Source organism: Pongo abelii, chromosome 3 (assembly GCF_028885655.2).
Source record: "Pongo abelii isolate AG06213 chromosome 3, NHGRI_mPonAbe1-v2.0_pri, whole genome shotgun sequence".
In the NCBI taxonomy this organism is placed as follows: Eukaryota; Metazoa; Chordata; class Mammalia; order Primates; family Hominidae; genus Pongo; species Pongo abelii.
This window is the reverse complement of record NC_071988.2, coordinates 55,233,932-55,253,355: the sequence shown is the minus strand read 5'-3', so window position 1 is coordinate 55,253,355 and position 19,424 is coordinate 55,233,932. Positions and strand designations below refer to the sequence as shown.

The 19,424-nt window shown below is 32.2% G+C and overlaps 1 protein-coding gene across 50 annotated transcripts in view; it reads left to right on the top strand.

Annotated features, from left to right (window-relative positions):
• The window catches only part of ADGRL3 (adhesion G protein-coupled receptor L3), an 858,853-nt gene that overhangs the window by 804,665 nt on the left and 34,764 nt on the right, over positions 1 to 19,424 (top strand). For 32 of the 50 annotated variants that reach the window (XM_063723423.1, XM_063723422.1, XM_054553940.2 and 29 more), the window contains 3 exons: positions 5,202 to 5,228; positions 7,795 to 7,963; positions 14,087 to 14,212. In XM_063723423.1, the coding sequence (XP_063579493.1) occupies positions 5,202 to 5,228; positions 7,795 to 7,963; positions 14,087 to 14,212 (322 nt within the window). The remainder of the gene's footprint in view (positions 1 to 5,201; positions 5,229 to 7,794; positions 7,964 to 14,086; positions 14,213 to 19,424) is intronic. The other 18 variants (XM_063723430.1, XM_063723427.1, XM_063723429.1 and 15 more) reach the window with 1 other exon arrangement.

The window sequence follows — 19,424 nt, the reverse complement described above, 5'->3', positions numbered from 1 at the left end:
TCCATCAGCAAAAATATTAGAACTCGCTGAAGCCTCAGAATTTGGTAACTTTTTTTTAACAATAAAGTATCTTTAAATTAAGGTGTGTATAGTGTTTTACTCTATTGCATGCTTAATAGACTACAATATAATGTAAACATAACTTTTATACGCACTGGGAAATCCCTAAATTTGTGACTCACTTTATTATGATGGTCTGAAACCGAGCCTGCAATATCTCTGAGGTATGCCTGCATCTTATTTGTATGTAACCTACCAATTCATTTTTGTAAATCTGATAGAGAGAGATACTAAATTCTAATAAGTATTTAATTGTATAAATGAAGTACAATGTAATACTTCATTATTCATTCTCCTTATTGATACCCTTAACTTCTCTCACATATAAATTAATTCTTTGATAGTATTAATATATTGAGTTAAAGAAACTTATAACATTGTAGAGGAAACATAATTTATATAACATTGAGTTGTAGAGAAAGTAAAATCTTATCTGTCATTGATTTGATATTTATTGGTCTTAATTTATTATGCTCAGTTTTTCCTAATTTCAGACTTACCTGATTCATAAGCAGCACACAACCTATTATTTAAAGTTTAATATTGGTGTTTTGCTTTCAAATTTGCAATATTGTTATGGGATCATTGAGTCATAGGGATAAAATGTTTATGATATATTCTAAAATGTTTGTGATGTATTCTAAACCATTTATTTTATTTATTTGGTTCATTTCATTCTCCTCTTAATACATTTCCTATGAACAAAACATAGGACTATAGCTTTTGGTAGTAATACTTAAATGGTAATAAAATTCATAGTTGAAATATAATAATCTCTGTCATTTATAATTTTTATATGTATATTATGTGACTTTCATGTTTTTGAAGAATTTTTAATATCTTTAATGCTTTATTTATTTGTTATATGACCATAGAGAAAAATTGTTAATATTTTACTCAGAACCATTGAATTGAATTCTGAATGCCAGGCTGGGCACGGTAGCTCACACCTGTAATCCCAGCACTTTGAGAGGCCGAGGTGGGCGGATCACGAGGTCAGGAGTTTGAGACCAGTCTGTCCAACATAGTGAAACCCTGTGTCTACTAAAAATACAGAAAATTAGCCTGGTGTGGTGGTATGCGCCTGTATTCCCAGCTACTCGGGAGGCTGAGGTGGGAGAATCGCGTGAACCTGGGAGGTGGAAGTTGCAGTGAGCCGAGACTGTGCCATTGCACTTTAACCCAGGCGACGGTGTGAGACTCCATCTCAAAAAAAAAAAAAAAAAATTCTGAATTCCTTTTCTTTTTATTCTTCCTATAGTGATGAACAAAGAACAAATATAATAATATAATTTCAGGATGGTATAGTCCCATCAACATAAGGTACATTTGGAAGAAATATTAAGCTGTCAAGATTTCTATCATAAGTATAACCATTTGATTGAACATTTTTAATGTAATAGAATAAAAGATGAAATGTTTAGATTTTTTTTCTGATCACTAATCTAGCTAATGCTATCTTAAATATCCTTAAACCACTGGGTAGCAGATCACTTACTGCTATTTTAGATATACATTGTAATGTTGCCAATCTATTCGTGTTATTATATGTCTGACCAACTTAAAACTTTAATAACATATCCCACGTAAAACATTCTTCCTCCACGGCCTGCTAAGATTTGTGGCTAGGGGATTAGTATAAGAAAAATTGTTTCTTCTTTCTACTATTCAATATATTTTGTGAACACTACAATCCTAAAATGGTCTTGTTTGTCCCCTTGCATTTATAAAGACTTGGAGCACCTGGGCTGGTAGTATGGCAAAGCAGTGTCTCTTAGATCAAGTAAACCTTGTGGAAGTCCTTTATCTCAGGTTACTGCTGGCTCCTTTTAGAATATGGGTAACTGAATCTTCTTAGTCCTCAGTTTGGAAGCCTCGTTGTTGATTGAGGAAAAGCTCACTCAACATACAGATGCTTTAGTATGTATTACCTGTTTTTTCTTCTATGAGGAATAGTTTTATCTTGAGAAATCCGTAAGTCACTACTTATAAATGATAAGGTAAACCTATAAGTTCCTGTTAACATCTGCTAAGAGCATATTAGGGCTTTGCATCCATATTTTTACAAAATTCTTAAATATATTCCAGTAAAATTGTTTTAGTCATACAACCTGTAACAGTATTTTGTTTAAATGGATTATCATTAGTAAAACATAATAAACATTATTCAGCTATAGAAACTAGTTCTGTGGATCTGCTTTTTCAAATTAAAAAGAATCAACAGCATGGCAACATTACCATCAATTTAATTTGGATTTGCTAGAGAGAAACTATAAAACTAGATTATCTAGGCCAGTAGAATATTTGACAAAAATTATGGAGGGTACTGACATATCGTAGGTAATCTTTAATGATCTTTAGATTTTAAACCTTTATATATTACTTATCTCATTTTTGGGATAAAATAAATGCTTTGTTAATTATTGCACAAATCAAGCCACTGTAAAAAAAATTCTAAAATATTGTGCCTTAAACTGTTTGGTGAGAGTCTCGTAGTAGGCAGTCTAAACCTAATATTTCAGCTCCACATAAATAAGCAGCTTCCATTTTGATGCCTAAGGCTCTGCATCACTTTCTTCTAGTCAAAGGACGGCAGCAAATTGTAAAGAGGAGACCAATTCCAATCCTTTAATTGATAGGACCCAGAAATGTCACAGTTCACTTGTGGCCACATCTCTGTGGACACTACTTCTACATATAACTATAGCAAACTATAAGTGAAGCTGGAGTCGCTGTTGTCTTTGTTATTAAATGGAGCAACTAAGTAGTCCCTACCAGCTGATAAAAACTGCTGAATTGCACCCTGATATCTCTATTTTTTGATATTTCATATTAAAAGTAAAACATATGTCACCTCACCATTGCAAACTTTGTATTTTAATTTTTAAAAACGTTTTTATAGTACAGAGATAGAGAACAAAACACAGGGGCAGGGGAAAGAAATGGGGAGATGTAGATCAGAGGAAACAAAGTAGCAGATATGTAGGATGAACAAATCTAGAGACATAATGTACGTGAGGGCTATAGGTAATAAAATTGTATTGTGTATGGGATTCACTCTAAATGAGTAGATTTTAGCTGCCCTGCTACAAAAACAAACAAACAAAAAATTGGTAACTAAGTGAGATGATGGATACGTTAATTTGCTTCAATATAGTAACTGTTTTACTATCTACATGTATCCCATAGCATCATGCTGTGTATCCAAGATACACATAATGAAATGTATTTAAAATCTATACAAAGCTTAATCCATTTTGTAGAGCATTTTTGCATGGATGCCTATGTGTCAACCTCTGTAACTTTCTTTTCTTGACATTGTACTATACGAATTAAGGTAGAATTATTCAAATCATGAACAGGACATCACAGATGGAATATACTGATGCAACGGGAATGCATATAATATAATAAATATCACATTATTATGTTTTATAAATTTTTGATGGTAATATTAAGTACAGGATTTTTCTTTTTAGGCCTGTTTTATGGCTGTTAAATACCATCGATTCTTACAAATTCTTCTCTCTTTATCTTTCACACATCCATGGCATTATTTAAATATCTCTTGGATTTCCATTTCTTGGCTTAAAACTCTCTTTGAATGTCCTCGTCCAGAACTGACCACTAGAACTTTCTGTGATGATGGACATGTCCATTATGGCAGCTACTATGTGAAGCTTTTGAGTACTTGTGTTGTGACTAATGTGTCTGAGGAACTGAATTTTAAACTTAATTTCATTTAATGAATTAAATGTAAATAGCCAGACATGACTAGTGATCACCCCATTGGACGTACAGTTCTAGTCACTCTCTGCTCCGTTTACCAACTTATTTCAGCCACATCTATTTTACTGCATCACATTACTCCTGAAATATCCTTAAATAAATTTACTTACTCAACATTTATGTATTTGGGGTTTTATTCTCTAGATGAGAAATTTTGTATTTTCGGTGTGATTTTACCCTAGCTTTGAATAGTCTACTAACAATAACCGTATATAATATTCATTGAACAAATTTTGTGTTAGACACGGTTCTGAGCATTTTATTCATAATAAATTGTTTCATTATCACAAAAAACTTGCATTATAATTATCACCATCTTATACATGTATAAAAGGACACAACCACAGGTTAATTAATTTTTGTCTAAGATCAAATAGGTAGCTAGTACGTGGCTGAGCTAGGATGTAAACCTCAGGCAAACTGGCTTCAAATACCATTCTTTATTATTTCATCATTCTGGAGAGTGAGTTTTCATCAGTAGTTCTCCTTATTCAAAAGACATCACAGTTGCAGCCTGTCTAGGAGCTTTATTTGTGTATGCATAATATAGGAAACTATGTTGCCTCTGGCAAGAGAGAAGAGAAAGGAACAGTTTCTCTTCTTTTTTTTCTTATCACAGTTCTCTAAGCAAAAAATATGTTTATAAAAATTGATCCAAAACATTCCTTATCTTCACTAATTGAGTATTAGGGCCTTATTTTATCCAAATGATATTAAAAAATTAGTAAACATAAGTGAAAATAAGCAGGCGTTGTATGTTTGTTCCTATTACTACAAAAGATTATTCAGGTTTATCTTACTCAGAACACAAACAGAGTTTTAAAGTACTCAAGATAGATTATTTTCTAAGGGCTATAATGTTAAGATTTAACTCAGGTCAATCATCTCCAAGTTAAAATTACTTAGAGGCGTACTGTCCATAATTAAGTAATCTTACCTACTAATATTACAGAATAAGAATACCTTTAGGTGACATGAAATCTGTCATTTTAAGCATGCCCCCAAGGCTTTTCAAGATTGCTCATAAAATTTCTTATTCTCTAGAGAAATGTGATCTCTAAGAAATAAATGTCTCTTTCAAGTCACAAGTAATATGAGCACATGATAAGAAAAAATGGAATTTTGAGTCTTAGAAGGGATATTGCAGTATTATAAAATTGCTTTTATTTCTTGTTATTTAAGTTCTCATGGTCATTTTAGGATTTACCTTCTAGATATAAAGGATAATGATTTCTTTTAGGGAGGTGGGGGACAGAGGCCTTTGGGGACCAGGAGAATATTTTTCATATGAAATTCTTTGTCATAAAATGCTAATGTTGGTGTTCTTGTCTTTATGTCTATGCATTCTTTAGCTATGAGGATAACAGACCCTTCATCAAGTAAGAATGACCTGAATGGCTGATAAATTCCATTTATCAGTGTGGTCCCATGAACCAGCTGTCAGATCAGTACTGAAAAATCATTAGAGCTTCTGTCATTCATATAGAGGCAGAAGAGCAAACTGTGCAGGAAAATAATCTGGCATACAACCCATATGCAGAATAAATATGCTGCAGGTGTATTGCCAAAAAAAAAATTCTGCTTCATCTCTGTTAATTGGATATCACCTGAATTCAGTGCCACAGCAATAACAATTTCCTGTGGTACAGACTTGTTTCTCTTTTAATAGCTTCCCTTTCATTGTGATGTGTTCCTCTGTGCCACATACGTCCGCTTTTCTGTTGTTTGTTTGGGCATCATTCATCTAAAATTATTCTGTCATTTACTGGTATATCTTCAAAATGATCTTACGGGTATAAAACTACCCAATTACAATTGATATTAATGAATTGCTATACTAAATATAAAGAAAAAAATGCCTTCTTCAAAATTAATTTTTACATATGCAAAATTATCTCTTTCAAATTTGACACCTGTCACTTGATTAATGATCTAATCTGTATGAATATATTTCAGTATCTGAAATAAAGCTACAAGTCTGTACTAATCTAATAAATATGAACATAAATGTTAACATTTAGACATTTTTCGGATGCATATTTTAAAATTACAAGTCCTGCAAGAATAAACTAAGATTGGTAAACTATGGGCAACCTTGCTGTAGACTTTCAGTTTGTTCTTCTGGTGAAGAGTCCTTTGTTTTCATTTTTCTCCAGTGCCATTTCACTTCTTCTTCATGCTTTTGCTTGCTTTTTTTTTTTTTTTTTTTTTTTTTTTTTTAAGAAATCGGGACTCATTGCAGTCGTCTACCATTAACCCTTGGGCCCATCATGTGTTTTCCAGTGGTTAATACCTGACTTAAGTATTTGATCCTATTATTTTGTTTTTAAATCTAAATAGCAATATTGCCTTGATTTAATGGCAATTCTTATTTTTTCTTTTTCCAACGTCCATTAAGAAGCTGAGAGCTTTTCCTTGAAAGTTAGTATACTTCTGAATCCAGATGTAGAATAAAATATTAACACCTAAAATGTTTTGTGATTCATATAAGCAAACATGTAATATGTAATAGCAAAACTCCCTTAGAGATTTTTTATTCAAGAATGTTGATGTTTTCAATTAAACATGTTAAATATAGTGAGCATTTAAACATGAAATATAGTGGCTGATTGTTATGGGAGAAAAATAGTAAATATTTATAATTATTTTTAATAAGACTTTAATAATTAACTACTTCGGGACCATATCTTTCTTAAGATGCAGTTCTCTCTAAAAAACAAATTGAACTCAGCTTCAGATTATGATAAACATATATGATTTTTCCCTTTCATTTTATAAAGTTTCAATCCCTGTAAATATATCTTCCTAAGACATTATAGTGGAAGATAATAATTTGCTGGAAAGAAATATGAATTTACCCTATTCAAGGAAGATGTGCTGGGAATAAAGAGGTTGGGCTTATTAGTGTATAGCGATCTCTACTGATTTGGTCCTGTTCTCCCATATACTTAGGAGTTGAGAAGGATTTCATTTCAATTATGAGTCCCATCTGTTGCAAGAACATTTTATCTCGATATTCAATACATAACTTAACCACAAATATATGAATTTTGTTACCTGCTTATACTCTTGCAAATGACATCTTGGAGGAAACTAAGAGAATGGAGTGGGAGTGAGAACTTGTCTTTCATTCCATACTACTCCGTTCATACCACCCCATCTTCATTCTCAGCTTCATCTTCTCCCTTGAGTTTACAGACACTTCAAAGAAATGAAGGTTCCCTGAGCCTTCAAAATTTTTTTCAACAAAGCTGCCAAATGACTGATTTCTAAAATCTACTACAACATAGCATAGAAGTGAGTGATCCAAAGGCTGAAGGAGAGTAGAAACAATGTTTCCATTAGAGTGGAACTATTTTTTCCATCTATTATCCCTCACGCTTAGTCTTTATAAATATAGAATTAGACAAGTGGGGCTCATTAAATTCATACATGTACTTCAAATCCATGTATTTCCTCCTAATACGAGTTATATTTTTGTCAGTAAACAATAAAATTTTTGTGGAAAAAGAGGAAATTTTGAAAAAACGAGGTAAAAATGTATCAGAAGAAGCACTAATAGAGGGAAATCAATCAAACAAATGTTACCACTGTGAGACCAGTGAAGACTAACAGCTTTATAGCCTGCTTTCCTGTTGCCATTCACCATAATTACACCTCATGCCATTTGCATATGTGCTGCAAATACATGAATAATTTATGGTACAAATCTGCTTTTGCTTAAATGAATTTCTGTGTTCATAACATTTTCATTCATGTATATCTCCTCAAGCTTGAAAACTTGTAGTCTCATTAAAACCTTAAAGTACTTACACCACCTGTCTTACATTTTCTGTCAATAAAAGTTACTGTAACATTTTTTTCAGTGTCGTATTGTTGATCTGATATGATTGTTAATTAAAGATCAATTATTTAATAACCCTTAATTTTCTCTTCTCTCTACAGGTCATGGGTTATAGGTGCAATAGCTCTTCTCTGCCTATTAGGATTGACCTGGGCCTTTGGACTCATGTATATTAATGAAAGCACAGTCATCATGGCGTATCTCTTCACCATTTTCAATTCTCTACAGGGAATGTTTATATTTATTTTCCATTGTGTCCTACAGAAGAAGGTAAGCTAGAATTATTTTTTTAAAATATAAATGGCATGTATTTCGTGATAGCAAAGCAGCCACAACATATTCTAATATATTATTCTTGATATATTTGTCTACAAGAAATAAAGACACTCATCTTTTATAATAGTAAAGCAAAACAAACCCAAAATACAAGCATAATAGTTGGTGAGAGTGTCCAACAGTAAAAAACAATAAAAACATTTTCTGATTTAAACAGTGAACAAAAATTATTTTCTTATAGATTTGACTTTATAGTCTTTAATATTCCCATTGGTGGCCAAATGGATTTGTGTATTAGGAAGTAATTATTTTCTAAAAATGTTGTGGAGGCACGAGTTATACACACACACACACACACACACACACACACACACACACATGGATATATATCAGTATAGGAAATATACATGTGTATATGTGTATATATTTCTGTTTCTTCAAACACTAGTTTACATTAGAACCTATAAATGTCTACACAGCTTATGGTAAAATAATATACATTTATATTTTTTGAATGAATGATGGAATAGTTAATAATGGTCTCTATATTTCTTTCCCTTAAAAGCATTTATTATGAAACCTAAGAGTTGAATTATTAGAATGCAATTTTTTACATGTATCTATTTTTGCAAATGTTTACATTTGTAAGGACTTAATATATATATAAATTTTCAAAGTCAATTGTAAACACTAAATATTTTGATTACTTTTTTTAAAATCCCAAGATTGATTTTCCAATCTTATACACTTTAACTTTATTTAAAATGTGGTCTCGGTAGGTCCAGTCACAACGACCCCTCAACCAGATTGCCTGGGTTTGAATCTCTGTTTTTCTATTTAAAAACTTATGTGACTTTTGGCAAGTTAATTAACCTCCCCATGTCTCAGTTTACTCATGTGTGACATGGAGGGGGTAAAAATAATTATAAAATATTCAAAGAAATAGCTCTGAAAATGAGGTAGAAAATTATGCTTTAAAATTTGTGGGAAAGAAACAATAAGATTTATAATTTTTCTTTGGAAAACAAAGGAAATAAAAAGTAAAGATATCCCTTTCTAGGATTTTTAATTTTAGAGACTGGTGGGACCAAAACAAGAAGTTGGAAAGAGTGTCCACCTGTCAAGATGGACAAACATAAAAGAAAACACTACTCTTTTTTTAATTTTAGATGATGGTAGATATCTAAAATGTGTTGACATGATCGCAAATACAGAATAGAATAGTAATGATGAGTCAGGTTTCTAAATGTAGGTTACAGAAAAGAAAAGAGGTTACATTAGAATGGATGCATTCTAATCTAATTCATTAGAATTCTCCTTAAAAAGAGGTTGTTTTAAAATAGATGAATCCTGCTATAACAGGATATTTAAAAAAATTAAAATAAAATAAAATAGATGAACCCTCCAAATAATTAATATGTACACCCCCAAAATTACAGAAGCCTGCCTCAACATATGTTTATGTTTTACTCATTGCCCAATGGATGGGGTGGCCCCATGAAGGGACATAGGCTGATGAAGATTCAAACAACCTCAATCTATAATTTTATAGTCCTCTTGGGTTTTGACATCCAACAGGAAGTCTGGGAGAGAGAGAGATGATTTTGTGATTTGAAAGTGGTTCACATGACTTCTACTAATTTTTTTTTTTATCAGATAGGATTCTATCGATGGTACCACCTAAACTGCAAGGGAGACAGAAAAACATAGTATAGCTTTTTTAGTCAGAAAGAGAAGAAACTGGATATGGTGAATAGATGGCAGTCTGCCACACTTAATGTATTTAAAGAATAGGAGACATGTAAATGGTGAGTGAGAATAGAGCTGGAAGGAAGAACGAGAATCAAGATGATACACTGAATTAAAGATAGGAGAAAATGTCAAGAAGAAGACAGTGGTTGGTATTCTAAAAGACTTCAGAGAAGTCAGAGAGAGTAAAACTTGGGGAAGATGTCTAGATTTGGATAGAAGAAAGCCATAACTGATGCTCAAGAGAAATATATACAAAAAATGTGAGCAAAATCAGGAGATTAAGGGAAATGGTAGCATTTGCCCATGATAAAAAGGGAATATATTAGGTCATTATGATCAGTCATAACATATTGAAGTATAGTAGATTTATTTGCCTGTCTATTTTGTACATTAGCTGGAAATTTGGACCAACATAATTTTTAAATTTTATTTAAACTTTTTTTACTAACTCATTAAGAAGTAATTTTTAAATTTTAAAGTTAATTTGGAAATTTTCTACAAAGCAGAAAAGAAATTTTTGTACTTTACACACAGATTATTTTGCTTTGAGTATTTTTTTGTTAGCCAACGCCTCTTTCAGTTTTCCCAATATTAATAAAAATGTTATTTTAATTTTTCTTGTCTTAACATAAGCATATCACTGGAATAAGTAAGAATTGCATTTGGTACCCAGTTAGAGATTTTACATCTCAAGACCCTAAAACAAATTTAGAGTTTTTAGTATATTTAACATAAGTTAAATTTTAAAATATATATGTCATCAAGTTCAATTTTGTGATTCATTAAAACAGAGTTCCGGAAACTGTGGCTCATGAGCCAAATTCATCCAGCTGCCTTTTATTTTTACAGCCAGGAAGCCAGGAATGGTTACTACATTTTCAATACATAAAGTTTAATATAAGTATATACACCCTATCCTTAATTTTGGCTCCTGACTCAAAAAACTTAAAATATTGACTATCTAGACCTTATAGAAAAACTTGCCAGGCCCTGATTTTGAAAGCTTATTTTCATGATTTACAATAACAAGTAATACATATTGTTCTTTCATCCATTCCGTGTTTTGAATTTTAAAACTTTGGTCACATTTGTATTTGGTGTCAAGAATATGGGCCAACATCAGAAAATACAGAAAACATATAATTATTTTTGGTTTTTATTTTGTATAAAAACTGTCATGTACTTGTCTTTGAAACTGAAGAAATGGTTGGGAGGTACTTTTTCTTTTAAGCCATCTGATTAAATTTCACTAACGTGCCATCACTGGTATAGTTGCTTATATATTTTGATTAGAGAAATATGAAGTATTTCATATTTGAAAAATACTGTCTTATTGAATTATTTGTCGATTGTTTCAACTTACTCATAAAATTAAAATTTTTGAGTCTCAGTCTTTTTCTGAGTATGGATTGTGTAAACAGTTTTCCACTGGTCACATTAAAGTGGTCACTTTTACTTTTGTCATACATTTAAATATTTGATATATTCTCAGAGCTTCCATTATCATTTTGTTTCTGATATGAGAAATATCAGAAATATTTTATTGGTAAGGTATATTCTCTTTCCTGTCTTCTATATTCTAGAACAGCATCACACCAAAATAGGATATCATCTGACTAGGGTAACTAAGATGCAGTGCCATGTGAAATAGTAGATTAGAATATGCAAATGACTGAACAATCAAATAACTGCTTTTTTGTAATCTAAAAAATGTTTCCTGGACATGGTCCATGTTTTTTTTTTCTTCTTTTTAAGACATATGCTTACCATTTCAAATCAAATCACAGCAAAATAAAGTCAGTATAATGATTCAGTAAGTAATGTAGCTAATGCGAGACTTGGCATCACCAAATATCTTGATTTTCTGGTTGTTTATATTGTCAGTTCAGAATATTTAATCTTTGTTGGAAAATGCAAATAGCCCACGATGAATTATTGTGGCTTAAACAATATTGCTGATTTTGTAACAGGAGGGAGAGTGGTTCTCTTTCTGTCTTCTTTGCCTTTATTCCTCATTGTACTGAAATATTTGTTTAGGTTTACATCACTTCATTCAAATACCCTTTCTCATCTAGAAGGAAACATATCATTTGCCGTGTACCTCAGGAAAATAATGTGGGATGTTGCAGGGGAAGTTATGATCAAAGTTTAGGTTCCTAGAGATGCTTCATAAATCAGTAGAAATTACTAAACTATTATTGATACTGCTTACTTTTGGTTAGACATTATTTTAAGCCTTCTCAAGTTCTAATTAAAGCATTTGTCCTCATTCTTTCCAGACACAAAGAAGGAGATAATTAATAGATTACTTTAATAACAATATTAGTAATATACAATGCCTGTGCTGGTCAATGATTTCATGTTCCAAATGTGGCATCTTAGAGCTTTTTGATCATAGAGCACCCATGAAGTTTAGATTTTTCTCCTAAGGCACATCACTTGACTTTTCAGTCTTGTAGTTTACTCTCATTGCTTAATCCATTTCAATCTCCTCATCTATAAAATGAGGGTAATAATTATTTTCAAAGTCATTTTGAGGGACATACCTAGCACAATTCCTGACACATGATAGTTAAAAAGTAGAAGTTTCTTCTTTTCACCCTCCCTACAGATGCATCTTAGAAACACACATAACTGGCTACAGCCCGATTTCCTTTTTAAAAATAAACAAAATATGGACTGACTTGTAAACACTGAACAAAAATAATTATCTCTAATTCTAATTATTGATAAATGTACCACAGAAGAGACTGGTTGCAAAATAAATCAATAGCATTTTAAATACATTAAAAATAAGTAACTTTGCCATGCCAGAGCAGAGAAAGGCCTTAAAGACCAGCACATCATAACCCTGTTTTGTTCATTCTATTCTTTATGGTGAGAATGCCTTTTTCTCCTCTTCTCCCTTATCCTTTATTTCAACTTCACTCTGTAAATTAATTCCAGCCACTCTTTTGAAGACTTTCTGTGAAGCCCTCTTCCCCAAGAAGCCCTCCTTGGACCCCCACACCTACTTCCTGCAGGCACTCCTCTTCTATGCTTGAGTCACCTGACCCTATCTCCATCATTGTTCTTATCACATAATAAGCACTCAATTAATGTGAGTTCTTTGAGCAAATCTGCATATGTTCTGTCTTTAATTCTCCTATATCTTTGACACAATGAATTTTACAATAATAAGATGAAATGTTCCCATTTGGAATACTAAATTTAATGTATCATTTACATACCTTTTTTGCTTTTGATTCTAAATAACAGCCCTTTTTAAAGCACATGTTGAAAACTTTGATTTAAATAAAATCTTATTTGAATATTACATTATCATAAGTTGTGGAAAAAATGAACTAATGCGAAATCAAATACATAAAGGCCTAAGAATAGTTTATATATATGATGTTGTTTCATAATATAAATTCCTGAACATATAATTGATATAATAAGATGTCCCTTTGTTGTTATTGATAGTAGATATGTGATTTAAGGCAGTTACTGTTTATTTTTATGTGCCTTGTTCAATTAAATAGGCAGTAATAAAAATTTTAGACATGATAAAATATTTACCAAAAGTTGATATATTTCTCTGATTAAAAACATCAGCTAAAAGTCTTCTTTTTCCCTGTAATTTTATACTATAACCAAGATTAAGTATTTAATCAATAATGCTGTAAAGAAAAGCAATTATATTTCTCTGTGATTGTTGAGTAGAACTATTTTGAAGGACTAAATTTACAATCTTTTGAATTTTTGTTCTCAATTTGAACATTTGATCTCTTTTAAGAGAAATAAACTTCAGAGAAATATAGACTTAGAAGAAATGATTAGCCCAACATATTCATATTTTCTGTCTTTAAATTTCCTTTCTCTGCTTTCTCACTTTCTCTGATAGTTCTCTCTCTCTCTTTCTCTCTCCCCCACTTCTTACCCTACTTCCTCCACCCCACTCTCTGTAACTTCCTAAGTAGGCTTCTACCTAAAGAACAACAGCTGCAATGCCCTTGCACCAACAGGCTACTTTATATCAAATTTATGAAGCTAAAAATAGTATCCTCAATGGGCTTAAGTATATGTTCTTGGAACTAAGAGAAAGTACCATATGATGTGATGGGAGGTGTGTGAGTGTGTGTGTATGAGTGTGTGTGTGTGTGTGTGTGTGTTTTAAAAGGCTCCAGTTAGGCAAAATTTCAAGCTTGACAGTATGAATATAATTATGTTGTACTGTAAAATATATGCTGAACAGACTTTCTTACATCTGTAAGGCAAGGAAATAATTACATTATCTAAAAATAAAACTCACATACATTGTCTACTTTTGTTCCTACCTGCAATGAATTACTTGCTAACAGAAGTTAATATTTAATTGGCTAGGTACGAAAAGAGTATGGGAAATGCCTGCGAACACATTGCTGTAGTGGCAAAAGTACAGAGAGTTCCATTGGTTCAGGGAAAACATCCGGTTCTCGAACTCCTGGACGCTACTCCACAGGCTCACAGGTAAACAATATTTGTTCACTGAAATGAAGTAATTCTTAACTATACCAGTTACTGTCCCTTATGATTGGAGCTAATTTCTAGCCTGTGTTTAACACATCGTTTTTTTTTTGTTGTTTCACTGTGTCTCCCATGGGAATGATTCTGACAGAAATGGAAGAAACTAAAACTGTAATAATACGATGAAATTTGAGTCTGCAAATTTGAAGTTTGCATAATAATGACTTCAGATTGTTTTCAGTTCAATAAATGCAGCAGGTAAAGAAAGGAATTTGCCATTTCACCCAAAATTCAAAGAAAGTAACATTTCATATATATAGAAATGTGATATATTCATATGATTCTAATTCTTATAATTCTTCTAACTAGTATAATAATTATCACAAACTGACACAATTTACATATAATATGGTATGTTTAGTAAAAATAACTATGACTCAACTATAATATGTGCTGAAAAGTTGAAGAAGAGTCAGGGCAGTGAAGAATACTACAACAGCATTATTAAACATAGCTGGTCTAAGCTCCACTCCCATTCGCCCAGCACTAGACATAGCAGCATAGTACCTTACCAGAAAAATGTTAAGCTTTTAGGTAAGCTGTGTGCCATTTTTCCCAGGGCACAGTGTCAGCTCAAAGATTATTAAATAGAAATTTTAGCAACTCTTGGATGTTAAGATGAGCCAGTCAAATAAAAGATATAGAATTGTGTAGGTCATGAGTGAGTTTGGTTCAAGCTAGCAAACTAGTATTATTTGTTTGTTTTTTGAGACACAGTCTCGCTCTGTTGCCCCGGCTGGAGTGCAGTGGTACAATCTCAGCTTGCTGAAACCCCTTCCTCCTGGGTTCAAGCAATCTTCCCACCTCAGCCTCCAGCCTCCCAAGTAACTGGGACCACAGGCATGTGCCACCATGCCCAGATAATTTTTGTGTTTTTTGTAGAGGTGGTGTTTTGCCATGTTGGCTGGACTGGTCTCAAACTCCTGGCCTCAAGTGATCTGCCTGCCTTGGCCTCCCAAAGTGCTGGGATTATAGTTGTGAGTCACCCAGACTAGTGTTTTTAAGATTGCATGATTCAGTAGAAAAAAAAGGCATGTTTTCAGTGTTGCCAATTAAATTTTTCTGAGGAAGGCTTGAGTTTAAGTTGATAAGTAAAGTTATAAATCAAGAATTAATTTTTCTTAACTCTTTTAGCTCAACCTATAAATCTAATTATTGTTTCATAAATTTGGTTATTTTATATAAAATAAGAGTGATTGGTTCATTTTTTATTTGATGGATGTTCAATTGGCTTGTAAGCTTAATAGATTAAATTTCCCTAAATAATTTCATTTATATGCTTAGAAAATTTAATTTCTTTATACCTTTTAAATATCATTTATAAATTTAATGTATCTGATTGTCTCAAACACATCAACTGTCAGACTAGTCATACACACCTAACTAGCACTTGAACACAGTTATAAATTAATGGATGACCAGTGTTTTCATAAACAGTTTCCTCACCAATTGAGTTTTAATCTTACAAATAAAACCATATCTTTAATATCAATCTAATATTTCCAATTAAAATTTTAAAAACTAACATATAACTGTCAAAAATATCAGGCTATGTTAAATAATTTTACCAACCACAATCATGAAACTTAAATATAATTGCATGATTATTAATAATCTGAATTTGATTTATTTTTTACACACCACACTGAGGTTGTAAAGTTGCAAATCAGAAGAACAATTGTCCCAACTCAGATGGATGGAAATTTCTGAGTTTAGGACTACTAAATTTGCCAAATAGAGATCTGAGTTTTCACATAAGAGTGGGGGCAGACCAGGATGATGCTTATAGCATGAGCCCCTTTTATAATTAATGCCTTTATTTTCAGACTCATAATCCCTTGCTCTTCCTGTTTTTGTAATAACTTTTTCCATGACTTTTCAATTGATATTACTAAGATTCCCTATATCATCCAGCATGATTAGATCCCGCATGCTTTTCACATTACTGAGCTCATCAGCCACCATCCAATAGTCATTTTATTGACATATATCATTAATATTATAATAATATTTAGGAGTCTCATTTACTACTTTACGACAGAGTTGTGCAATGTTTAGCAATACTTCTAAACTACGAGTTAAGGCAGTGCAGCTCAATGGAATAATAATAAACTCTGTGGGTGGGTATACCTTGTTTTGAATCTTGGCCTTGCCACGTACCAGCTATGACACAGAGCAAGTTACTAATTTCATTGACACTCAGTTTTTTCATCTGTAAAATGGTGATAATAAATACTGACGTCTTAAGTTGCTAAGAAGATTGAACTAATATACACAAAACAGAATAAATGGTGCTCAATAAACAGTGGTTGCTACCATTTATTACTGTTGTTATTATAGAATATTATTATATATATTTTTAAGTTGTATCATATTTTTCTCCTTACTCTTGTAATTTGTAATATCACAATTCTACTCTTGGAAAATAATTTACATTTTTTTCTTATACTTAATATAATACTAATTCTGATTAACTATGACCAGCCAAGCCTATGTAAGGTTATAGTTACTTAAATCTATATTATTTGTTTAGGTAAGACTAATAAATACATTTCCCACTAATTATGGCCACCCATAAGCAAATGCTAAAATATTGATATTAAGACAAAATTTGGGGAGTATGGATGCATCTTTCACATAACAGCACTTCTAAAATAACTATCTCTATATATTATGATTTTTTATTTAGAAATATTGAGTGCCTTCTATATAATGCCATCAATCTTCTAATCTCTGGGGATAAAATGGTTAAAAGACGTATAACTTCCCCTGTGATCTGGAACTTTTATTCTAGTATTGGGAGACAGAAAATGTATTAATAGCAAACAACCCAACAAAAATATCAAATGGGAAAGCTGATGGAGAACAAAAATATGATGATGTCAATTAGCCAGGTGGCTACTTGGATTAGATGCTGGAGAAAGACTACCTTTGGAAGTGATACTTATGCCAAAGTCTGAGTTACAAGATTCTAAATGAAAGGAGAAAAGGAAATTCAGGGGAACAGAATTCTAAGTGAGAAAATGGCTAATGCAAAGCCTTTACGGTGTGGAGAACTTACAAAAAATATTGGCCAAAGTAGGTTAGAGGGAGAACGAGACAGAAAGTCAAGGAAAAAGGGAAGAGACAGATCCCTAGGTATTTGTAACAGTATGAAAATTACATTTCATTTTGATTACTTTGGATAGCCACTGAGATAATTTAGAAATGAAAGTGACAGGATATAATCCGCATGTAGTAAACATTATATTGCTACATTGTGGATAATGTAGGGGATGATGGCCAAGACTAAAAAGTAAAAATCCTCTTCACCTCTTGCTCCTCCAAACTTACTTCCTAGTCCTAAACACTTATAAAAGTTTTATAATATGCATCAGTCACACAAACATATATTCACAGAAACGGGTGTAACTTTTTTAAACTATGGACTGAAATAATATCTCTTGACTTTCTTATAATTGTTTTGTCATTTATCTTTCATATATTTTATTGATTTTTAGATATATTTGCTTTTTATTATATATTTGAAAAATAAAAAGTGAAATATGTATATGAAATATTGAAACATTTTAATAAAATGAACACCCGTGAACTCAACATCCAACCTAGGAAATAGAACATTTTCAATATGTTTTCCTCTTTATTTAACCTCTCCCTAACCAATCCCTATGCCTTCCTCCAGAGAGGCTCCTAAATTTTGTTTTTCCATGCCCGCAACTTATTCTAATCATTTCTCTCCCTCCAAAAAATGTTGTTCAGCATTCCTTTTTTAAATCTTTGTTTAAAAATGGTATTTTATTGTGTGTAGTCTTCTCTGACTTGTGTTTTTCACTCCCATATTCTAAATCCCTTCCTGGTTCATTCCATAAACATCTAAGTGTGGCCTCTGTGCCATACACTATATACCTTTTCCTCTGCCTGCAATACTTCTCCTTTTTCTCCTTTTCCTCTTAAACTATATTTGGTATAGTGCAATGAGTTGTTAACCTCCTGCACTCAGGAGCCAGATGACTGCATTCCAATGCTGGTTATTAGGGCTGTGCCATCGGACATGTTCATCAACCGCTGTGCTTGGTTTTTCTAATGTATAGTATTACCTACCTCATGGAGTTCTTGTGAGGTTTTGATGGGTGAATACATGAAAGGTATATAGTATGGAAAAGAGAGCATAGAAAAAATTAATTGATATAGATGTATATGCACACACATGCACATATATAATATACATACACTATGTATGTATGTGCCAAGTGTATGTACCTCAATGAACAAAAAAGACAAAAATTCTGTTTTCATAGAGCCTCAAGCCTAATGCAGACATCAGACATTAAATATTAGACATTAAATGGATAGCTATTAAATATAAATGTAAGAAATAATTATATAATACATGGTATTTATTGTAGGAGATGTTAGTGACTGTTGGGAGGATGTAGTAGGGGAAAAGGGACTGAGATGTGATTGGATTGTGTGGGTAGCCTACAATTCTATGTAGGGTGTTATACCTTCAGAAAAAAATATTTTAGAGTTAAAAAGATAAAGGAATTATGCATACCTGTATCTGGGAGAAGAGCACCCCAGACAGAGAAAACAACCAACATTGCCAAGCTCTGAGGCACAAACATGCCTGGCATGTTAGAGAACAGCAAGGGGACAGGTGCAGCTAGAGCAGAGAGGGAAGATTAATAGGAGATGAGATAATGGGGACTGCTCATATAAATATCACCTAACAATAACTTCATCAACTCCCAGACAAAATGTTACTTCTTCAGTCTGCATTGCTGTCAGACTCCCTAGGAAAGGACATATCCCTTAATATATGGTAAAAATATATGGTATAATTGGTAAAAATCTTTAAAAATTCTGTAGTATGAGTAGTCACAAAAGTATACAAAACATAAGTGTATGGCACAATTAATTATTACCACTTCCCAGGCCAAGTATTAGTATACTGAGAATACCTTGGAAACCCTTTGAACCCCTCTCAATCATTAACCTCCAAACATAACCACTATCTTAGCTTTTAATAGCACATTTTAGTTTGCATATTGTGATACTTATTCACCTGAAATCACTTAGTAAATACTCTTTTATGTTTTCCTTTGTCCCCGAGACATCTACATTACTGCAGGAGGCTATGAGCTTTTAATTTTCT